Source organism: Sitophilus oryzae, unplaced genomic scaffold, assembly GCF_002938485.1.
Source record: "Sitophilus oryzae breed Bouriz unplaced genomic scaffold, Soryzae_2.0 scaffold_810_pilon_pilon, whole genome shotgun sequence".
NCBI classification, from domain to species: Eukaryota; Metazoa; Arthropoda; class Insecta; order Coleoptera; family Curculionidae; genus Sitophilus; species Sitophilus oryzae.
The window spans coordinates 6,516,783-6,540,249 of NW_022147429.1; the positions used below are offsets into that span (position 1 = coordinate 6,516,783).

At 33.6% G+C, this 23,467-nt stretch overlaps 1 protein-coding gene across 5 annotated transcripts in view; it reads left to right on the forward strand.

Annotated features, from left to right (window-relative positions):
- Positions 1-6,825: 6,825 nt before the first annotated feature.
- Positions 6,826-23,467, forward strand: part of LOC115888971 (anoctamin-8) — a 40,619-nt gene continuing 23,977 nt past the window's right edge. For 3 of the 5 annotated variants that reach the window (XM_030908860.1, XM_030908861.1, XM_030908862.1), the window contains exons 1-9: positions 6,826-7,125; positions 7,196-7,439; positions 7,631-7,872; positions 7,933-8,049; positions 8,137-8,243; positions 8,396-8,581; positions 14,198-14,380; positions 16,805-16,940; positions 20,349-20,404. In XM_030908860.1, coding sequence (XP_030764720.1) covers positions 7,017-7,125; positions 7,196-7,439; positions 7,631-7,872; positions 7,933-8,049; positions 8,137-8,243; positions 8,396-8,581; positions 14,198-14,380; positions 16,805-16,940; positions 20,349-20,404 — 1,380 coding nt within the window. In that variant the 5' untranslated portion in view covers positions 6,826-7,016. The remainder of the gene's footprint in view (positions 7,126-7,195; positions 7,440-7,630; positions 7,873-7,932; positions 8,050-8,136; positions 8,244-8,395; positions 8,582-14,197; positions 14,381-16,804; positions 16,941-20,348; positions 20,405-23,467) is intronic. The other 2 variants (XM_030908863.1, XM_030908864.1) reach the window with 1 other exon arrangement.

Below are 23,467 nucleotides of genomic sequence, written 5' to 3' on the forward strand. Positions count from 1 at the left end.
TTTGTCCGCGTTGAGATGTAAATAGTGTAGTCTATATTTTATTTTAAGTCTATGGTCCATAAAGTTTCAATCATATTTCGGAAATAACAGCTCCCAGCGAAAAATTTGTTACGCCACTGGCTTCTACGTAAAAACAAAAACCATGCGTAAAAACTACTGGACCCAGTTTAACTCAGTTTAACTTTTTAACATAAAGCAACCCGAAATTATGGACTTGAACACGACTTGAAATCAACCTAGCGTAAAGATAAAGATGCGCCCGGACATGAGCATTTTGCATTTTAGCCCGAACGAACCGAACGCGATTTAACGTTCGCCGAATTTCTGTTGACGAGAAAAGAACGCGCTATTCGCAGCATTTAGGCACGGCATATAAATCACACGGCAGGCTAACTCTACCCAGATCCCATTGTTTAAAATTTCTATAAAATTTGACCTTGAAAACACCATTATGGGTGCCGAGTCAGGGCCGGATTAAAACGCATCAAAAAATTTCCCAGAAAATAAACTATTGCTAGACAGGGTCATTATTAAAAAATACTGTAATTGACTGAAACTGAATTTTATTTACACAAAACATCAGAATAAAAATAGATTACTATAAAAAAAAATAAAAAAAAAAAGTAAAAATGAAAATCAATTAAACATTTAACTTTGAAATTAGACAAATTAAAATTAAAAAAACATGCCGGGGTCCAGGAGTTACAAGCAAATTGAAATACCCAATAAATTATCTATTGAACAATCTAAAAAGGCTACATGCAAAATGATGTCCACAAATGGACATAACGAATACTAATTAATATTCAGTACTGAAATTAACAAATCAATGAGGAAGAAAAGTAACTGATGAATTTAAATAAATGTTTGGCTATATTTTTAAAAGCCAAGCCGTCAAAAAAATTTGAGCCGTCAAATTTGGGCGGCTGTCAATTACAAAGTTGTCCGATTTTGATAAAAATCTATATATAAGGATGAGCCATGGGTTAAAAGGAAAGAAAAAAATTGAGCTGTCAAATTTGACAGCTGTCAAAAAAAATCTCAAAGTTGTCCGATTTTGATAAAAATCGATATATTGGATGCCACCTACCCCATAGTCGGTTTTCATTTTATTTGTCTCACAATTGAACTGTCAAATTTGACAGCTGTCGTTTTTAAGTTCTCCTTTTTTATGAAAATCGATACACATATTATTAGGATGCCGATAGGTAGTTATTTAAGAAAAAAGAATTGAGTTTAAGTGTGTGGCACTGAGAAACAAGCATAACTTAAAAAGTAAAAAATAAATTTAAGAAAAAAACTTTTTTAAAAACAAGCTTTTATTTAAATACATTAAAAAAGAAAAAATAAACTTTTCTTTAAAACTTTATTATGTCATTACACAATTTTATATTATATAAAAGCTTAGCGACAAACGATTTGAGTGTACAGTTGCACTCATAAAAATCATAGGCACAACTTATCTTGTAATTTCCTGCTTATTCTTCTTGCTTCCAATATCTTGTAAACCTGTCATTATTCCCATCCAGGATAAATTCATCCAGTTTAGAACAACATTTAAAAACTTTGTGTCCGAATATTACATACGGGTACTAAAAATTGCCAAAATGATCTGGCAAACATCTTATTAAAAACGGCAGACCTTAATAATTAATAAAAAAAAACGAGACCTCTTTTCTCTCTGAATTGTCATGAGCTATCCATAAAAATTAAAAATAGATACGGATAATCAGAAAAACAGTAATTTAGAAATTAATCCTGTTTGTCATTTGCGGGATACCTAATAATAAAAATTACTTTGAATGCCGTAGACAATGACTGAGTATTAAAGCAGAATTTAGGACTTCCATTGTACTACTAAACTACAAAAACCAAATATATCACACAATAAACAAAAATAAAACTAAAAAAAACCAAAATATATCACTCAAAGAAAGAATAAAATAAATTAAACCGCACGCTACTGACTCAAAACTACCGTAACTAATACGTTAATCGACTTTGAATAATAAGAAGACTAAAGCCCCGTTCTCAGAACTGCGTCGTGTCGACAGCGACACTGATTGACATTTCAAACGACCAATGGGAGCTGTACTAAATTTAAAAATTGACAGCTGTTTGAATTTTGTTTTGTACAAATCTCATTGGTCCTCTTAACGTGTCGCTGTTCTGAGAACCGGGCTTTAAGCCCCGTTCTCAAGCCCCGTTCTCAGAACTGCGTCGTGTCGACAGCGACACTGATTGACATTTCAAACGACCAATGGGAGCTGTACTAAATTTAAAATTGACAGCTGTTTGAATTTTGTACAAATCTGATTGGTCCTTTTGACGTGTCGCCCGCGACAGTCGCAGTTCTGAGAACGGTGCTTAAAGCCCCGTTCTTAGGACATTAGGCTTAAAGCCCCGTTATTAACACAAACATCCGATACGCTACTGAAGCAGGTAAGTCAAATTAACGTATCTAAATTCTTTGACATCTAATCTTTGACAAGTAATAAATAAAAGCTAAAATGCAAGAAAAATATATAATTTAGTTAAATTTAAGTGAATTTCATAAATGATCGGTTTACTACATATGTATATTATACTTAGTCACTTACTAGCGAAAAGTTGTTTGATTTATTTCACTCAATTTTGCCGAGATATCCGCACGCTACACAACCATACTATTTTAGAGTCTTTTCGATAAATCGCGATAATTGTCACTGTTAATTTAAGTTTCTGCCACAATTTCCATCTAGATTTACTACCTTTATACAACTATCAGTAGTAGAATAAATAATAAATAACATAAAATAAGCTCCGTAAGACTGACAAATCAAAATTTCAAATCAAATTCAAATGTGTCAAATGAATCGTCAAACAGAACTGTCAAGGATCCCCATCCTAGAGAGCTTTTATGGTGGCTTTTCCGTCCACCATGCATGAATACATGGATAGCATTATGCTCCTTCCTTAGTCTTCTTATTCAAAGGTTGTCGATGACAAAGACTACGACACTGGTTAATTTCTGTCGCTGGCACCCATAATGGCGGCGTGCGCAAGGGTATGCGCGTAGCGTTCCCGCCAAAGCGAGTTGGCCTGCCCTGTGATTTATATGCCGTGATTTTAGATATGTCGTTCGCGCTCTGTCACTAGCATAATTTCCACTTGAAAGTGGAGTAGGATAAGGAAAATTTTTTAATATTGCTTGCCGAAACTTTGTGTTCTTTTTAATTACCTATATATCTCTTGTGTATGTGTTTTGTGTATATACCTATTACAGGTGCCAATTATTTTTTTATTCCTCAAAATCTTCAGAAGACATTCTAGTGAAATTATGTAAATAAATATCTGTATTCTATTCGGTCTATTCCTCGTAATAACAAGTTAGCGGCTCGATGTGGATACAATCCTTTCCAATCTTCGTAACCATTGGCTTCGCAGTTTTTTCTTATTTTTTATCTCCTTAAATTATGAAAAAAGCAATAAAAATAAGCTACTGCTAAATCAGTTTCATGTTACTTTTTATATTGAAATTTGATGTGGATTAAAACTTTACTACTGCACTGCGGTATACTCACAAATAGTTCGAGTATATGGAACATTTATTAATATTAGCTTTTTTCGGGTTCTTGTACCTTTCTTTGGGTTCTTGTTATTACCGATTCTGAACCGTCCCTGAACTCTGCAGCGCATGCGCAAATGAAATAATGTCTTCTTATTTCCTTCTGCGCATACGCATCACAGTTCTAGGACAAACTTAGGACGAAAGCTGTTATTTGCTGTCCTCCATTCGCGAACTTCGAGTTCCGGGCTTTACGCCCTGGGGCTATTTGAGAACGGTTCTGAAAGGAGCTGTGCGCGATAGCCTCGTGCCGCCATATGGCGCGGAACAGTTCTGGAACTTTATGACTCAATTGAATGGAGTGAGAGTATCGCGTTCTTGAACAGTTCAGAGCTGCTGAACTGCGTGAAAGGAGGACAGCAGTTACCGATTCTGAACCGTCCTAGAGCTCTGCAGCGCATGCGCAAATAAAATAATGTCTTCATATTTCCTTCTGCGCATACGCATCACAGTTCTAGGACGGTTCAGAATCGGTAATAACAAGAACCCGAACAAAGCTATTAAAGAGGCTAAAAGAAAAGTCCTCCATAATTAATATTTACAGAGATACATATTTATATTCGCGCGAGTCTTTGGCGCGAACGCAATGATTTTTTGTTCGGACCTCCTCTACCTGCTCTACCCCATGCCCTCTATCCTCTACTCAAAGTCTACCCTCAATAGTCCGGATCCCTGGTTCGGATGGGTTCGGATTATTTGTTCTGTTCTGGTCGTTTCTGTGCGTTCGGATCAGAGATATGGAAGTGGGAGAATGAGCTTCGACGAGTGCGCATCCAAATTTTTGTCGACGGCAAGATGGCAGACATCTTCCAGGTCTCGCTGTCACTTCCCCTCTTTAATTGACATCTGTTTTGTTTTTTTTTCGTTCGTGTTGTTATCTAGTTAAAATTTATTATTATCTCAATCAGAGTCTCAATTATTCTAAACACTAATTCAAAAAGTCTTATTGTATATTGTCATAGTCATTCTAAGAAAGCTAATACGCCGGGAAAAATGATTAGTTTTCATGTGTAAGTTTATACAACATAATCGTGTTTACAGATGATCCAAAACTGTTTATTTTTAGTTTTCCTTAAGGCGATTTGTAAAAATCGTGATTGTAATTGGGAATGGTCAAAAATAAGTGTATGATGTGGCCATTTAAAGAGGATGTTTTTATTACGTGTGGAGGAAGAAGATACTTGGAATCAATATTCATGCTTCTGTAAAACAGTGCACTCTTATAGTGTCCATGAAAGCACAAGTTCAAGTGTACCAGAAATATGTCAAATAAGATTGGTCCTTACTTGACAAGATTATTTGGAGGAAAAGAAAACATAAGATAGGGTATTTTAATCGAACAGCGAAAATTTAACATTTTTATTGTAAAGTTTGTTGTAGGTAGTTGTAGTTTTGTGCTAAATATTTCTAACATTAGCAGCAGCAGTGTTCAGAGTGTCAAGAGGAGGAGAATTTAGTTAATTAGATTTATGCACAGTTACAGGTATGGAGGCTTTTTCAAACATAGTATCAAGTTCTATAGTCAACATTTTTAGTATTCCTACAACTGTAAAAACAAAGAAAATTGGACTGAAAAAATAGCAAGATTTATATAGGAAGAAAGGGTATTATGCCAATAAGAAAATTAAATCTGTAGGCAGAAGTTTCTTATTTAAAAACTGTTATGGGGCATATATTAATTTGTATCTGTACCACAAATCACTGAGAAAAATCATATAATATTCATAATTGTTAACGAGATAGTTAAAGAGTGTTAAAAATGAGACTATTAGTCATGAAGCTTACAATGTTACTTTGTTTCAATATTACACTTTTATTCTGGTAAAATCTATGATGAAGTTCAAAAGCATTTTGCAATGGCCTTAAATTGTGAGCCAGGATTTATAGCAAAGGTATTTGATGCAATGAAACTTAATCGGTACCTTCCAGTATGTATTTTAGTAAGGAGATTGTCAATCCCATGTTTTTAAATAGATAAAATACAGGCCAAAGTTGACAATATTACAGTTGAGAAGAAACTATTTTATCTTAAAAAAAAATTTCTTAAAATTCTGAGATCATATAATCTAATTTTCTTAATAATAAATTAGGTATATGTACATACAGAATTTTGTTATGGACAAATAAGGATCGACAAGCTTCTTTTGTGCAAAAAATAAATGATTTTTTCTAGTATTACGACAAACCATAATGTGTTTTACAAACTTACCGGTAACAGTTTTTGTTTATAATAAAATATTTAGGAATAATTTGGGTTGTTTATCAATATATTAATGACTTGAATTTTGACAAATCGAATTTGTATCAAAATAATTTTACGAAATATAAAATTGATGTTCTATTACAAGATTGAGTTTTTATTGTCGACAAAAACCAGGATAAATACTAATAATAATACCCTTAATAAAATCAATGATGTTTATGTATTATGAAAATATTTGTTAGAGGACATGTTATGTAACAGTTTTTGAAACATAATTTGAAGGGACGAATAAAAAAAATAAAACAAAAACATATTTTTTCTAGGTTTATATTAAAAATACAAGGTAGATAATCATCAAAAATAATTATGAACCAAATGTTTTTTATGAATATACAACTTGAACAAAAAGTTGTTTAGAACAATTTTTACCAAATTTGCAAAAATTTTAAATTGAAACGCGTAATTCAGTACAAGTAAACATGAAATATTGTAAATACTTATTTAATATCATTTCGAGTGTTTTACGACGAAAAGGTCATCTGTCCGTAGCGTCTTTTGTCAGAATATTCGTATATTTAGTGTATTATATACCAATATTGTACGCAGTTTTGAAACTGATAATTAAATAAATCATATTAATGTTAACCATGTTAACTAACCATAATAAATGATAGAATTTCACTAAATTTAAATTGCCCCCCGTATGGTTGAAAACAGCAAATTGATATTTGATTACTTATAGATTACCACCTATATACAAAATGACAGGAAGACCTGGAATATGGCGCCCAACTTGATTAGACCTTCTGCGCATGTTGACGCTCATTCTCTATCCCTTCTATTTCTCTGGTTCGGATAGATTTGCTATCAAGCGCATATCAAGCGGTCGGATAGCTCTAACAGCTGTGGCTTTTAAAACGAAACCAAACAAACTAGTTGAAACTAGTAGGAATTTAGTTTTACGGCCTGAGCTGCCAGGGCTATTCGGCCAAAACAACCTTTTTTAAATTGAATTGACAGTCAGCTGATGTTGACGGAGTTGACTTGAGTTATTATTGACATTTTGCAATTCTGTTCAATAATTGTGATTTAAAAAAAATGGTGTTTTTATATATTGGAGAATAGTGGATATAGGGGTCATTTATTAACAGCTTTCAAATATAAACATCATTTTAAATAGCTTAACGATCCCCGTGTTATTATACCATGTCTAATACAGACGATGTTCCAGGAAAGGAATGTGAAAATTCGAGTAATACTAGCATAATTCGTCGAAAAAGATTTATAAAATGTGCCCAACAAACTATAGATCACGGTAAAGTTGCATTAGCAGAAGATGATTCTATTTACTAGATGACAAAATATTAAGGTAACACATTTTTTAGCGTCGGAATTACTTAAAAAGAAAATTCCTTGTGCTGGATATTTTTTGGCACCAAAAAGATTATGGTTAAAAAGAGTATCAACTCCAAATTGTGATGTTGTCGTAACATTTCCTCCCAATGCTGAAGATCAATTTTTGCTGTGGCTTTTAGCAAAATTAAGACAGTTTCATGGATTGACTGTACATGTGAGACATCATGCTTCAACACAAAGTAGTGCTTTTTATCTTTCTGCACCTCTTTCTGTGTAAGTATACATTTATACCTATAAATAGGCAGAACAATCTTATTTTACAACATTACAATATATGTAAATAACACAGTTTTTTACAGTATACTATATATTCTAATTTTATGTATAGTCTATATGCATTCGCTATCATATAATGTATGTTTTTTTGTAAAAACTATAAGATTATAAATTGAATTGTATTAAAGGTTACTCAAAGCTGCAGAAGAATATCACTTACCAAAAAGATTAAAACAATGCAAGGGAGGCGGTTTAAAAGAATTTTTTGTCCAAGAATTTCAATCATATGAAGGATCTGACAATGAGGAACAGTTTTTTACTACTGAAGAAAGACAATGGCTGGTTCTTCGTTTGTTAGAGGGTATCAGGGCTAAAAAAGAAGAATTAAATACAGTAAATAACATTACGCTGTTAGAAGGACAACCTATTGGTAAGATAAATGAATATAAAAAAATTATTAAGAATTTTATGTTTAATTTCATATTTTCAGTTCCAAAATGTTTAACAGCAGGATTAATTTCACAAGTATTTCCTCTTCATGAACCTACATATTTGGAGAGATTACAACAAATATGGATTAGAGATATATTTGCTAAGCAGCCTTTAGGTATAATATACCTACTCATTACAATACATTTTATTTTATGTATATGTCTATATTTTAAATTTTAACATTGTATATACTTATTTTCAGATGAGATAACTGATTATTTTGGTGTGAAAATTGGAATGTATTTTGCTTGGCTTGGTCATTATACTACTGCACTGAGCATACCTGCAGTAGTTGGATTTATTTTTTGGGTAAAAACAATATTAATATCAATATAATTGTTGAGTGCTTCTGGTGTATGTGAAATAATAAATAAATAATATATTACAACAGATTTCAAAATTTTACTTTATGCTCTGAATCTATTGACAGTTGTGATATTTATGTCACTCATATATTTTAGTTATTTTGTAATGGCAAACACCAAACTACGCAGGATGTTGGTTATGTGTTGTTTTCAATCTTCAATGTTGTGTGGGTAACAACTTATCTTCAAGCTTGGAAAAGATATTCTGCAGAATTGGCTTTTCGATGGGGGACACTAGATCAAAGAGATGACTTGTTAGCTGAGCCAAGACCACTTTTTAGGGTATGTTGTGATGATGAATTTTATATTTATTTTGCTTATTTTCTTATTTAGCTTTAAGCTTAAAATGTTTACTTATTTATATTAATTAGATGCATGGCCTAAGCATTGTAAATTTTATAACTGACGTATCTATTTTTAAACTTCTTAGGCTAATTTGGAAAGCAAAAAATTATTATAGAAAATTGTTTAACGGATTATTTGTAATTATTCATCAATCAAGGTGTTTGATTAATAATTGTCGTACTCATTTGCGATATTTTTTAATATATTTTTTGGGTCTAGAGAAGTATTCAGACACATGATTTTCGCTTTTGGTTTTTTTTTCAAAAAGTAGCCATTTTAATAGTAATTTTAAATAAGGAAAAATAAGGATTATACACTAAATTTCAACATATTTTATTGTATTTTTGCTACTATTTGAAGTTACAGAGGATTATATACTGACATGACAAAAAAGGAGAACACCTATCTACTACATACTTTTGGAATCAAAATAAGTTCATTGGACACAATTTACTTCTATACAAAAGTGCTTCGTTTGTCCCTTAGAGGGCATGAAACTTTAAAAAAATAATCACGTTTTTTTCTCATATATTTTATGAACCGATATTCCGATTTGACTGAGATTTTGGGTGTCTATATTTTGCTAAGTGCTTTAACATCTGACTTTTACAAAAACTCGACTTTGATTTTGCGAAAAGAAAATCTGTCGTCGATGGAGTTGGAAAATATTTGTACTATAATTTATGTAGGTGTGGGGGTAGTTTTTATTTTTACTCTTCCCGTACTTTTTCTTGGTTTTTGTAAAGCTCAAATGTTACTTAGCAAAGCATAGATACCCAAAATCTCATTCAAATCGGAATAACGGTTCTTAAAATATCTGAAAAAATGTTTTTATTTTTTTAAAGTTTTGTAGGTTAATAGAGGTTTTGTAGGTTAAGAGAGGTAATTAAGGTCCAATGAACTTATTTTGATGCCAAGAATGTGTAGTAGTTCTGTGTCCATGGTCCATGGAATATTGAGACACCTTGTATATATGTACATAAGATTTTGAAGGCATACCAATTACCTTCCGTGTTGTTCAAACCATTGATCTGCAATGGCGCGGGTGCTGGTAATTTGATCTTTGAGAGCCAAAATTTTTAATCGACGATTTTGAAGCGCTGTAGTTCCTTTGCGACGTTTTGCTCTCTGGTTTTGCTCTATACCCTGGCCCTTTTTGAGTCTACGACCGAACACCGTATTATCGCTCTTAAAAATCTGCTGGTTCTTCTGGAAACCGACAAACTATTCTTGTACTGAGTTGTTTTGTTACCGCAACCCAAAAATTCGACAACTTTCAAAATTATTAAGCTGGGGTGTCCGAGCAATTCTAAGCACTCTCGGCATAACAGCTATTTAAAAAAAATGCAACAAAACTTGCTAAAGCTGGCCCCACTCGATGCACCAAACACCTTCCAATGTTGGACACACGGACATTTGCTACATCGTGTGGGAGACACACTTGCCAATTATGTGTATTGTATAATATTGTCGAAAACTGTGCCAAATGTTAGGTAACGGCCAATGCAGGTACTGAAATATTTAAGAGATAAGCCTGAAAATCTAGTACTGGGTTTACACGGAGCGGACCGTCCGCGCTGATCGTCTTTGTTGTGCCGTTTCGCATGGAGCAGACCGTCCGCCCGTTGGTTGAACAAGTACCATGAGTTTAGACATGAACATTTTCGAATGGGCGCGGATGATCCGTCCGGATGATTTCGTCCGACGACCATCCGTCGAGCCATTGCTTCTACGAACCATCCGCTTGCGAACGTGCTATATGATTAAAAACTTTGTTTCACATGCGCAGATTGGCAGCACAGGTGAGAGTACTCCGTCGGAAAATACACACGAGGGTCCGCGCGGACGGTCCGCTCCATGCGAAACAGCACTTAATTATTTTTTATTTAAGGCAAGATTAGCAACCAGCAAAAAATTATCGAATTCGGATAAATATATAGGCGTTCTTTTTTTCTGTTACTCAGTATAACAATCACTCAGTACAATCAAATTCGTTTTAAAATTAAAATTAAGAAACAACAGCGAATTGCGAAAGAAATGTTGAAACTAAAGCAATCAAAACTCATTCGCAAATTATCTCCCGAACTTCGTATCGGGAGATAATTAGTGCGTGGCCCAACATAAAGCTGGTAAGCCGGGTTGTCACTGCGCGAAACTGTTTCGCGAAACTAGCCTCGCTTCGTGTATACTTCGTACTCACCCCGAAACTCGCGAATATGTTTCGAAGTGAGCCAGCGTCAGTCGGTTTTCGTTCGCGCATTAAAAGAGCTTCGTCTTCCGTGTTGCTCAGAGTGTGATCGTGCATCGTGTGTTTCGCGCCAGAAATGGACCAAGAATCATTGCCTCGCGCAAACTGGCGGCTCACCACTTGTTTCCGCTTGAAGCACGAAACGTGTGTTCGTTATCCGAAGCACACTCGCGAAACATTTTTTCGCGAAACAGTTTCGCGCAGTGACAACCCAGCTGTAGAGTAGCGTAAGCGGAGAGGCGTGTGTAGAGTGACCCCTTTAACAAAAATACGCTACCAGCGAGCAAGTACGCAATACGATACGCTGTATGTGGGGCCGCATCGGTTTACTTTAATGCATTTACGCTTAGTGGTCCCCTACGCTCTACTCTCCGCTCCGTTGTACGCCTTATATGGGGCCACGTACTTATCGGGTAAGTGAGTAAACAATCATTTTCGGTAATAGAATTATAGAATAACACAGACAGACATAGAATGACACATATTGTTTTTCCGCGCCAGATTTTATTCAAATGAACTAACAAATTCGTTTTGACGTAAAATAATCTTCATTTTCTAAAATAAATTTGTGTCTAGGTAGTTCATTGAAACCCAATATGAATAAAAAATGTAGAGTTAAATGTAAATTGCTGATAAATCAATCTTAATTACACCTATCTAAATAAAAAATAAATATGAAAATTATGTATAAATTAAACACCTTTACCTTCAAGCACAAGATCTCATATGGCCAATAATTTTTTGTCTCAGCAATTGGATTGGTTGAAAATTCAGATAATTTAAGGCAAATAATAGGGTACAGTTAGGGTTTGACTCCAAATAATAGGCGCAACAGGTCTAAATTATCATAAAAGATATACAATCGACCATTTTTGAGAAGGCAGGATTTTCAGATTTAAGAACGGCTTTGGTACTAGAGAAGCCATATTCAGTCTTCAAACTTTAGTACAGAATTGCCAAGATCAGAGAAAAGATGTCTTCATGTGCTTTATAGACTATGAAAAGGCGTTCGATAACGTTAAACATAACCTCCTTATATCATACCTCAGAGACTTGGGACTTGATGGAAAAGATATAAGGCTCATCAGTAATTTGTATTGGAACCAAAAAGCTGAAATTCGTATACATAGCGTGGGAGTAACTGAAGATTTTGAAATAAAAAAGGGGGTAAGGCAAGGGTGTATTCTGTCTCCAATGTTGTTCAATTTATATGTGGAAAGAGCATTCACTGAGTCAATCTCCGATAGTCCGATTGGTTTAAAAGTAAATGGCATTCCAATTAATAATATCCGATATGCGGATGACACAGTGTATTGGCAGACAATGCAAATGATCTCCAAATGCTTCTAAATAAGGTCAACAATGAAAGCCAAAGACTGGGTTTAAACATAAATACTACAAAAACTAAATTTATGGCTGTTAGCAGAAACAATATTCCGAACACCAGAAATTACTTAAATGGAGAGGTCATCAAGCAGGTCACACATTATAAATATTTGGGATGCATGGTTAACGAAACGTGCAAAAAAATTCAGGATCGAACAAGCAAGATCTACTTTTCTGAGACTGCCAAGATTTCTCACAGATAGGAACTTGGACTTCGGCCTTGGATACAGAATGGTGAAGTGCTATGTCTGGTCCGTTTTGTTATATGGTGTGGAAGCATGGAGACTGAAGGTAGCAACAATAAACCGAATTGAAGCCTTTGAAATGTGGACCCTACGACGAATGCTAAGAGTGCCCTGGGTCGACCGTGTGAGGAATGAAGACATTCTCAGAAGAGCTGATCTGAAGAACGTGAACTCTTCGAAATCATCAAGAAGAGGAAAATAGCCTATTTGGGACACCTGATTCTCCAGGGTAAAATAGAGGGGGCAAAAGGGGAACAGGCCGAAAGAAGCTATCCTGGCTCAGAAATATTCGTCATTGGACAGGCATACAGGACTTTCAAGCACTCCAAGTCGCTGCAGTTAATAGAACCATCTGATGAGGAAGAAAAAGATGAACACCTACGTAGGAATCTGCACGGCACTTTAAGAAGAAGAACTCATCGCCCCTGGTGAATCTGTCGACTCGTTTTTAGCATTAAAATGTGTCGCACTTATATCCTCATAACTTTTACCCTCAAAATTTCATTCGAATCGCTAAAAGCACTTGGAAGAAAATTGTAATAAACCGAAAAACAAAATGAAGATTTTAGCCCCCTGTAGCTACGAAACAAAGCAGAATCGGACCTACATATGTTTATATAAAAAATAAATCTTATTTTATGTGAGGATCTCCCCACGAGAGATGTTCCATGTTTTTTGAAACACCCTGTATAATTAATATACTTGTATTTAAATAAAAAAATCAATCTAGAAAAAATACGTAGTTTCATTAAACTATTTAGTTTATTTTATTTGATAACATATAATCAGGAAAATAATTAAATATGTTTGTATTGTTACGTTTTTCGTCGGTTCCGTGTGGATAGAAAGTCACAATTTATTTAAACACTATTTATTTAACACTAATTAACAAAAACAATAACGATAAAAGACTTATAGAACTATTTACAAACGATTTATAACTAAGAATTTATTTTGAATTTTAGCGCGTCAACTGTATATTTATAACTGCCCTCTGTAGGCCACAGCCGCCGTCTTTTATACCGACAGGTAAAGAACTCTAGAATAGTCCATAGATCGTTAGGTGCGTAGAGAAGGTTTTCGAATGTTCTCGTATGTACTAGTCCATTACAGTGGGACTCGATTCTTCTCGAACGAATGAATCATTACGGTGTCTATTCTTTAATGCGATGTTAAGGTCAACTGAGGGCGGGACATATAGTTAGGTTAGGTCGAGTCCACACGGGTCCGCAACAGTATATTAATATCGATTTTAAGTACACAGACATACATACAATGATTTTATAATAATAAAAAATATAATTATTAAATTAAAATAAATCAGGAATATTTGTGTTTTTATGTAGAAATATTATGCAATTATGCATTATTCCCTTTTATTTTAATATCATAGAGAGGAGCATTTTAATATTATTTTCAGAAGGTGGTAATGTTAGTTTTACAAGGGTAAATGGTTTTAGATAAACTTTTAAAACGACTATCATATGAAACTTTATTAAAATATTTTTTTAATTAATTCAATTAAGTAGAATAATTGAAACAAAATTGTTTTAGAAAATATATTTCATACATGTAAGATCTAAAAATTTCATATTTGACTTGTTGCACAATTACTTTAATTTGGCTTTTTTCTAGTAGATTTTTCATACAGCTTTGTAACATGTCGTTGTACAGCTACCGCGACATGTTCTTATTTGTTATCAGGGCCCTTTGAAGCTCAGCCCAGTCACTGGAAGACTTGAGCCCCACCATCCTGTGTGGAAAAGGCATCTATTTCGATACTGTGTCTCTGTGCCTGTGATTGCTGTCTCCTTACTTACAGTATTTGTTGTTATGATTATTTCTTTGCAAGTGCAGGTAAGCTAAGTTATACATTTTGTAATTACATTTACATTTAATATCTAGGTGCATATTTAACAAAATTGCAATATAAAGGGGATAGAATATGGTAATGTGCGTTGTGTATACTCTTCTTTTAATTTAAATATAGACTTGGTGCATTTCAGTTGATTTCAACAAATTCCGACCGCAGCGCACTCTACGGCTGAAATCAGAAATTATCAATTAATAGTTCACGCCTCCGTCATGTCGATCGCATTAAAATAATATTGAAATCGGGGTTTTGTCGTAATTATTAAGTATTTTAGTTTTTTGCTAGTGCAGTTATTGAGACTATAAAACACTCAGGTAGTGATGTGTGTGTGATGTAACGCTGTTTCGGGTAGTAAAAAATAAGTGAAAAAGAATTCTAACTAGGCGTCTTGTTGTGTTGTGACAATTTCAAATGTTAATAAAATTGACCAAAAAAATGTTAACGCGTAAAGGAGAGCGTAATTAGGGCGTTGTTGGGTGCAATAACATTCAATAACTCAACTTTCCCGGATATTCAGCTCTCCCGAAACAACATTTTATAGCTTCATAATTTCTTACACCGATTTGATCAATAGTCAATAGCAAAAACGGATTCAAACACTTCGACAAAACAAATGAGTAAGCAAAGTGCTCGTTAGATAATCAAAAAATTAAATAGACATATACTATGACAGGATGAAATATAATTTGCAATATTAATGGTATACTTTTTAAATCAACTAGTGATTAAATGTTTTATGAACATTTTCTAAAATTATAATTATGTACTACCTTTAAAAAATGTCGTTATAGCCGAAATAGCTTCAATTACTCCCCAGTAGCAAAACCGGTGATAAAACTATGCTCGCTACCGTAATTGAACTCATCTAAAGAAATGTTTTAACTGGAATAATAAATTATAATGCAAGTTAGACCTTCTGAATATATCAAAATATTTACCTTTTTATTTTTTTGTTTAGAATTTCCACAAAATTATATACTAATTTTTTCGTTTACTCGCCATTTAAACCCGTGTATTTGTATGTGTTCGTTATTTGCGATATTCCCGAGCGGTGGCCGCACCGGTGGAGAATGCACCAAGCCTATAAAATTTTAAATATTAATTTTTAAATATTAAGAATAATTACTCGGCCTTATCTCGAAAAGTATATTGGCTAAGGGAAAATTCAAAAAATTATTTTTCCACAGCTTGAAAATAATTTTCAGCATTTTACCTTTGTTGACCGCTATTAAGCCGCTATAATTTACTAATTAAAGTATATGTTGAAAATACCGTATGACCGAAAACAAACCATGGTGGCCAATTAACTTGGAAATGACGATCATAGATAAGTGTTATGACGATCAACGACACTTCCCATATAATTTCATTTCAAACCATGGAGGAATAAGATAGCGGAGGCGCTACAGCTGTGGCGAAAACGGGACCAGCCAGCCATTTTGGAAGTACCTTTGTGTCATTTCTGCATTTTTTCCAATATTTAATGTTTTTAATGACAATTTGAGTGTTTTCTATTAAGAAACGATGGTGTCATGTGCTGTACGCAGTTGTAAGGAAAGGTATCGACTGGAAGAAACATGTACAGGCCTGTAACGCAGCCAAACGCATCTACTACAAAATTATCCATAAAAATAAAAATTAGGTTATAGAATTATGAGGCATAAGTTTACTACAACATAACGGACATACATTTAGTGGATTAATATTATCGGTGGATTAGAGTAAGGTTTGGAAGTGGTAAGGGCAGATTCAGGGTTTGGCGGGTAACAGTATAAACGTTAAATATTTTTACATTCAAAATATTGATATATCTGTTATGGATAAGCCGCTTTTACCTTAGTGTCGAAAAAGTGCTTTTTTTGCTCTGTGCCCATAGATGCCTAAATTCTACCGTAATGATTTTGTTAGTGGTCTCTAGATGGCGATCTCAAAATTCTCTAAATAATACTCATATTCTCAAAAAATCAAATGTTGTGCTGTGACTTTTATATTGCGAATTATTTTATAATTATGAACAACATTTAATGAAAATGTTGTTCATAATTAATAATATATTATAATACTGAATAATGAAAAAAAACATGTCAGTGTTATAATAAGAGAGTTGATATGAGTCCGAAACGTCGGATTACAAAATTAACCTTGCAACGTTCTGTAGTGGCAAAGATTAGTGGTATAAGAGAAAACTTGACAATGATAATGGGGAAATTATTTCCACCTCTCATTTAAATAAATTAATTCTAGAATTATACGAAAATGCAAAACCTGAAAAAAGCTTGCTTTTTAAGTAACACGTTGGTACTGTAACATACAAATAAAGATAAAAAATAGAGCATTATAGACATTGTAGCGTTACTTTTTAACTAAAAAATGAACACCATTATAATTGATATTAAATAATATTCTAGGACTGGTGGGATGAGTTTTTAACCAACCGTGGATTTCCACTTTGGCTAGGATATTTTCCGAAAATTATGTTGGCCGTTGTTATATCTCTCATGGACGAGGCGTATTTCAAGATTGCTGTCTGGCTGAACGATAAAGGTATTTTGATTTGATGTTTATTTTTTTCAGGGCTGTCAGAAGTACCGAAAAAATGTATTCGAAGTAAGCTACTCAATTATCGCATATTTTCTAAAAAATACTAATTTAAAAAACAAGACACTTTGAATTCCTTTACTTACGATTTTAAATGTTAAATAGTATGGATACGGTGAAGGGAAATTCGATACAATAAGCCTACGCGCTAACCTGTAATTCTTAGTCTCCGGCTATTTAGTTGCAAAAATAAGAACAATACATACTTATGAAGTCAATCGGCCGACTATTTGGTTGCATGTGAGCGCGGCTCTATAAGGATATATTGGTTACAAATATGCAACTAAATAGTCAGCCGATTATAAATTGCCTGTCAGCGCATAGCCTAAGGCTACGCAATGTAATCAAATATTGGGCCGATCGGCTCCATAAGAATGTATCGTTTTCACTTTTGCAACTAAATTGTCGGCGACTAAAAATTACATATCAGTGCTTACCCTAATTATCCTAAAAAAACTCACAAGAGAAAGGCAGAAAAATGCATACTTTATTTAGAACTATGTAATAATTACTTTTATTCAAATATGCGAAAATTGTTTTGAGTAGTGTAGAATAAAAGGACTAAGGAACATATTGTTACGTTTTTCGTCGGTTCCGTGTGGATAGAAAGTCACAATTTATTTAAACACAATTTATTTAACACCAATTAACAAAAATAACGATAAAAGACTTAAAGAACTATTTACAAACGATTTATAACTATTTATCTAGAGAGAATTTATTTTAAATTTAGCGCGTCAACTGTACTCGTCTATTTATTTCTGTCCTCCTCAGGCCCCAGCCGTCGGATTTTATACCCACAGCTAAAGAGTTTCTCGAATAATCCATAAATCATTAGGTGCTTAGAGAAGGTTTCGAATGTTCGCGTATGTACTAGTCCATTCCAGTGGAACTCGTTTTTTCTCGAACTTTCGAATGAATCATTACGGTGTCTATGCGATGTTAAGGTCATCCGAGGGCGGGCCATATTGTTAGGTTAGGTCGAGTCCACACCGGTCCGCAACACTGCCCCCTTCTTAGGTACATGCTCGTCCCGAGATGTACACGGTGAATGAAGGTATTTGCAAAGCTGGCCCCTGGTTGACCCCTATTCTTTAATGCGATGTTAAGGTCATCTGAGGGCGGGACATATAATTAGGTTAGGTCGAGTCCACACGGGTCCGCAACAATATGTAAAAAAATGGTGAGACCTCAAAGGGGTTTTAATATGCCTGACTAATTTCGGTTTAACATAGTGTCGTTCGTTTTTTAACTTATTAGAATATAAAGTAGGATACGTTCAATAATTTTGCTAATTTTATTTACGTTTCGTCGATAAATATTAAACATAATTAAATTGAGTCTAAAGTTATATTTCTTATTAAATTTATTGAGCTAATATAATTATTTAAGAACAAAATATGGATACAGTTCTGAAACTATGTAAGATTCATAAAATTGACGTATCCTAAAGGGTCCAGGTGCGCTATTCTGTACAAGCCATCAACAATCGTCGGTATCGGTAGGTTACCGACAGCCGTCGGTACGTACGGCCAATGAGCGTCGAGTTACTTGTTTGGTTTGGTCATAGTTTTAGCTGTCATTAATAGGGCATATAACAAACTTTTACCGACATCTTTTAGTATATTGGTATTTCTACCATGGGGTTACCAAGGGTACGGTAGAGATATTGATCCTTGCGGTACAAATTTGCGATATCTGCCCTATGACCGATCGATAACTATGACATCAACAATTAACACTATGTAAAAATACTACCTTAACGCAACGTTCGTTGGTCGTACGTACCGAGAGCTGTCGTAACTTACCGATACCGACAATTATCGATGCCGTTTACAGAATAGCGCCCTAGAGGAAAACATGATAAGCGCCATTTTACTAATTTTACAGGAGAGCACTGGACGACTGGTGGATATCAAGTTCTTTCCGTGTATTCTCTAATTTTACTAGGCATATATCATAGGATTTAATAACTTATTGCTCTTAAAAATTTATACACTTGGTAGAGACCCGTTAAGCTTGATTTTCATGCATCCGTTATACGTTGATACGATGGTCCGACGGTGCTCTGATTGGTCATAGCGTTTTCGCGCCACTTTTCATCTGTAAATATTTTACTTCAGCCCGTCAACGGATCCGTTCATACGATAACGGACGTTTTGACACTTTTTTGACAAATTTAATCTAACCTTAATAAAAATATAAGTAAAATAGCAAAATCGTTATGGAAACGCAAATATAAAATCACACCAACGTATATCCGATAAACGGAGGCATGAAAATGCAATAAATTTAAAAACTGCGTTATTTTCTAACCAATCAAAGTCTTTAAATTCGACCAATAAAATTAATAACGTATCAACGTATCGTCGGACAACGGATGCATGAAAATCAAGCTTTAGACCTACTATATAATAATGTAAAATCCTAAAATTATGAAATTGGCGCTTATCAAGTTTTTCCCCTGGACCCTTCAATTATTTTTTACAAATGGTAATAAATGCGAAAAGTTAAAAACAAAACATATTAGTTAACTCTATACAGTTTTCATAATTGATTAGTTTACTACTTGTAACATATATAATTGCTTCTAGTGATTTCTTCCAACAATGTACATGTTTACAGGCTAATGATCTCTTATTACATAAGTGTTTTTGAAGCCTGTTTCTAAGATTCATAATAATCAATAAATAATTCTAAGGTCCATAAAAATATGGACATTAGCATATTTTGTGGCTAGAAAAAAAAAGTTGGTCTTACTACTCTCTCTTCTAAACACATACCTTGCTAGTCATCCAAACTATGTGGTCTGGATTTTAATGCGTGCGAAAGAGAATAATAAAAATGATTGTTTGACAGACAGAGAGACAAAATCGAAAGCGTCATACAGTGTTGGCGGTTTTTTACGTTTGAGGAAAATGTGTGGTGAAAAATATAAGCTTTTTTAAAAACTTTCATGTATGCTACTGAAATGAAGATAATATATCTAAGCTAAATATAATCTATTACAGCTGTAATAAAATGAGTAACCTAATAGTGAAACATAAAGTTCCAACCCTAGATGCAACATTTTTCGTAAACGCCTACTTGTGCAGTTTGAAATTTTGATGCAAAATCCGGCAATACCGCATAAAAGAATTGTATCGACCCAAATTTTATCTCTTTTTAATACATTTGATTTTCCGTTAAGCTGTCTACATCACTGTCTTACACGTTAAAATCCAGACCGCACAGTCTCGATTACCAAATCAGTATCTAAAACGTAAAATGTGGTACTTCAAACGCCTGAGGTGTTTTTAACTTATTCACTCTGTAATATAACTGTACTTAATATTTTGTTATAATGCTGCGCAGAAAATTATCGGCTTGAAACGAAATACGAAAATCATCTGATCGGCAAGGTTGCTTTGGTTTGTATATATTAACTGACTATATTGCTTCTTTCACATTTTGTTATATGCATTATTAGTAATATAGTATAGAGATAATAACAGCCTTGTATTACCATATAAGATTTAGTATAGGCTTGGTGCATTTCAGTCTATTTTTAAAATCCAGACAGCAGTGCATATGGCAGAAATCATAACCTTCCGGCTCTGTATTTCACGCACAGACCCGGTTATCGTTCATTTGATCGCATTGTAAATTGTAATAATATTAGCTTCGTTCTAACTTCGACGAAAACCGTTTAATGTAGTCACGGTCATGCGCACTAGGTTAAACGCTTTACAACCAAGAGATGATCGTTTACCGTATGATTTTGTTTGCGTTCCAACCGAACTTCAAAAAACCATTTTCGGTACCGACTGTCAAAAAACCATTTTCGGTACCGTCATTTCGATCCCAGGTGAACAGCAGAAACCGTGTAGGCCGATAAATGACTGACATGCGCAATTTAATTTTAGTCTAAACATCAAAGCTCGAATCGAATCTAACCTAGTATAATCTGTGGTAATATAAACTATTATTTGCTATTTTTTTATATAAATTTATGAACAACGTTGCTCACACGTTGTTGTGAAAAAACATATTTAGGCTCTGATTTATGTTAGACCTGCTAGTCTTCTGTTCCTTCTCTACCTGAAACGAGGAATGACAAATGACGTGTTATAAAACGGTTCTAAAACCGTTTCATTCCAACCTGATGTTTGCGTACCGAAATAGAATCGTACGAAGTCAACGCCTGGGATTGCAATCAATACTAGGGGTTCAAAAACCGTTTCGTGACGGTATGAAAAGGCAAGGAACGAAACTATTAAAATTGTGGTTTTGTCATATATTTAAGTATTTTAGTTTTTACTAGTGCAGTTCCGTAATTGTATTTTAGATTTTATCAGTTCTTGAAACTATAAACTTCTCAGGTGCAAAGTTCTTGTAACGCTTTTTCGAGTAGTAAAAATAGAGTGAAAAAGAACTCATACTGGGCGACGCGTTATCTTGTGACAATTTCAAGCGATAATAAAATTAGCATAATTGCGCGGTTGCTGGGTGCAGCAACACACAATACAACTCTCCCGGCGCTACATTTTACACACATTTTACAAAAGCTAAAATGGATTCAGGCAGTTCGACGAAACAAGTGAATAAACAAAGTACCCATTACGTAATTAAAAAATTAAATAGGCATATACTATGAGAATAAAATATAATTTAATCAATATGTTACAGTCTAGATAGCCCTAGATATGTCTCAACTAGCAAAACCGTTGCATAAAACTATGCCGGTGTATTATTACTAATCTAACACTGTTATTAGCTTGAGTAATAAATAATAATTAAGTAGGTATTAACACGGGTTAATATCTTATGAAGATATCAGAAGATTTATATTTTAATTTTTTTCAGAATTTTCACAAATAATTGCGCTTGCTAATACTTTCCAAATAATATTATAACATATTTTTCGTGTACTCGCTATTTAAACCCGCTTATTTATTTTGTCGTCTGTTTACGATATTATCCGATGGTGGCAGCTCCAACGGAGAATACACCAAGCCTATACCTTGATAAAATAGTTGTTATTGTATGGTATAAAGCTCAAAGCTTTTCAAATAGTAAAAAATCGTATAGTAAATAATATTGTCTATTTATAACTTATTTATGGTGCTTACACAAGGTGTTTAGTGTACACATGAGTGTAAATATAGTTGACACCTGAGGAGTTAAAATGAACAGCCTGATTAAATATGCAAGTTGTAAATGACTTTTAAAAATGTGGAATTTTTCTTTACACTACCTAAAATTTTGTTTACACTACCTAAAATCACACAATTTTGGGTATTATAGTGTAATTATTTGAATAAGTAATATAGTAATAGGGTAGTGACAATTTCGATGCTCAACATTGGCATCTCAGAAACTACAAGTGATACGAATTCGGTTAAATGGGACAAAAGTTGCGTAATTAGAAGTTTGACAAACATCTATGAAGAAAACCCCGGTATCTTGATTAGTATCGGACTTATGTTAAAAAAATGAAAATAATACGTTTATTTTAAATGACAATATCTCCAGAACTATTGTATCTATTGCAACGTAAGTTGGTAATTTTATATTTTTGACTTCGGTCAATTAAATACCGTTTTCAGAAAATTTCTAAGCCTTCTAGATTTCGCACAACAACAGTTAACTTTTTGTTTTCTTATGGCCGCCATTTTGAATTTTTATACTATTAGATAGAGTAAAAAATAATCTATACGGTGGTATCTAATTTTATTCAATACTATGTAAATTCACTAAAAAATTTGATTTTTTAAAAATTTGCTCAGAAGATCAAGTCTGCCTTGGAATTCCAATTGACACTTTATATGACAGCAAGTTAATTTTTGTTTACTCTATTAAGTGTCAAACCTGGACACAAAAATTTATAGTATAATATTCTAAAAGGCTTAATGATATTAATATGCCAGTTCAGACTGAAATTAAAAAGTCCGGAAACTTCTAGCCGTAAAATAAGTCGCGAGTGTTGTATAAGCGATTCTTATGTAGGGAAAATTATCAAAAGACATAGTAAATATCAAAATTTAAATGTGTACCAAATTTTTACGTGCTGGTGACCACAAGAGAAGATTACAATTTTGCAAATGGTTTCGGGAAAGTGTTCAAGAAAGTCCCTTTTTTATAGAAAAATATTAGACGGATGAATCTTTATTTACAAATTCTGGTAAATTTAAAAGAAAAAAAAATGACATTATTATGCAAAAGAAAATCGTCATTTAATTGGAGAAACCAGGCCACAAATAATCTGATTTGGTGATATACTGATATCTGGACAGTCATTTTAATACAATTCCTTGTATTGACCTGTATTGAACTGTAATATAACTATACAATTTTTGTGCGTCCAGATTTGACAATAGAATAAACAAAAAATAACTTGCTGATATATAAAGTGTTAATTGGATTTCCAACACAGACTTGATCTTAGGCGAATTTTTAAAAAATCAATTTTTTTAATGAATTTACATAATAAT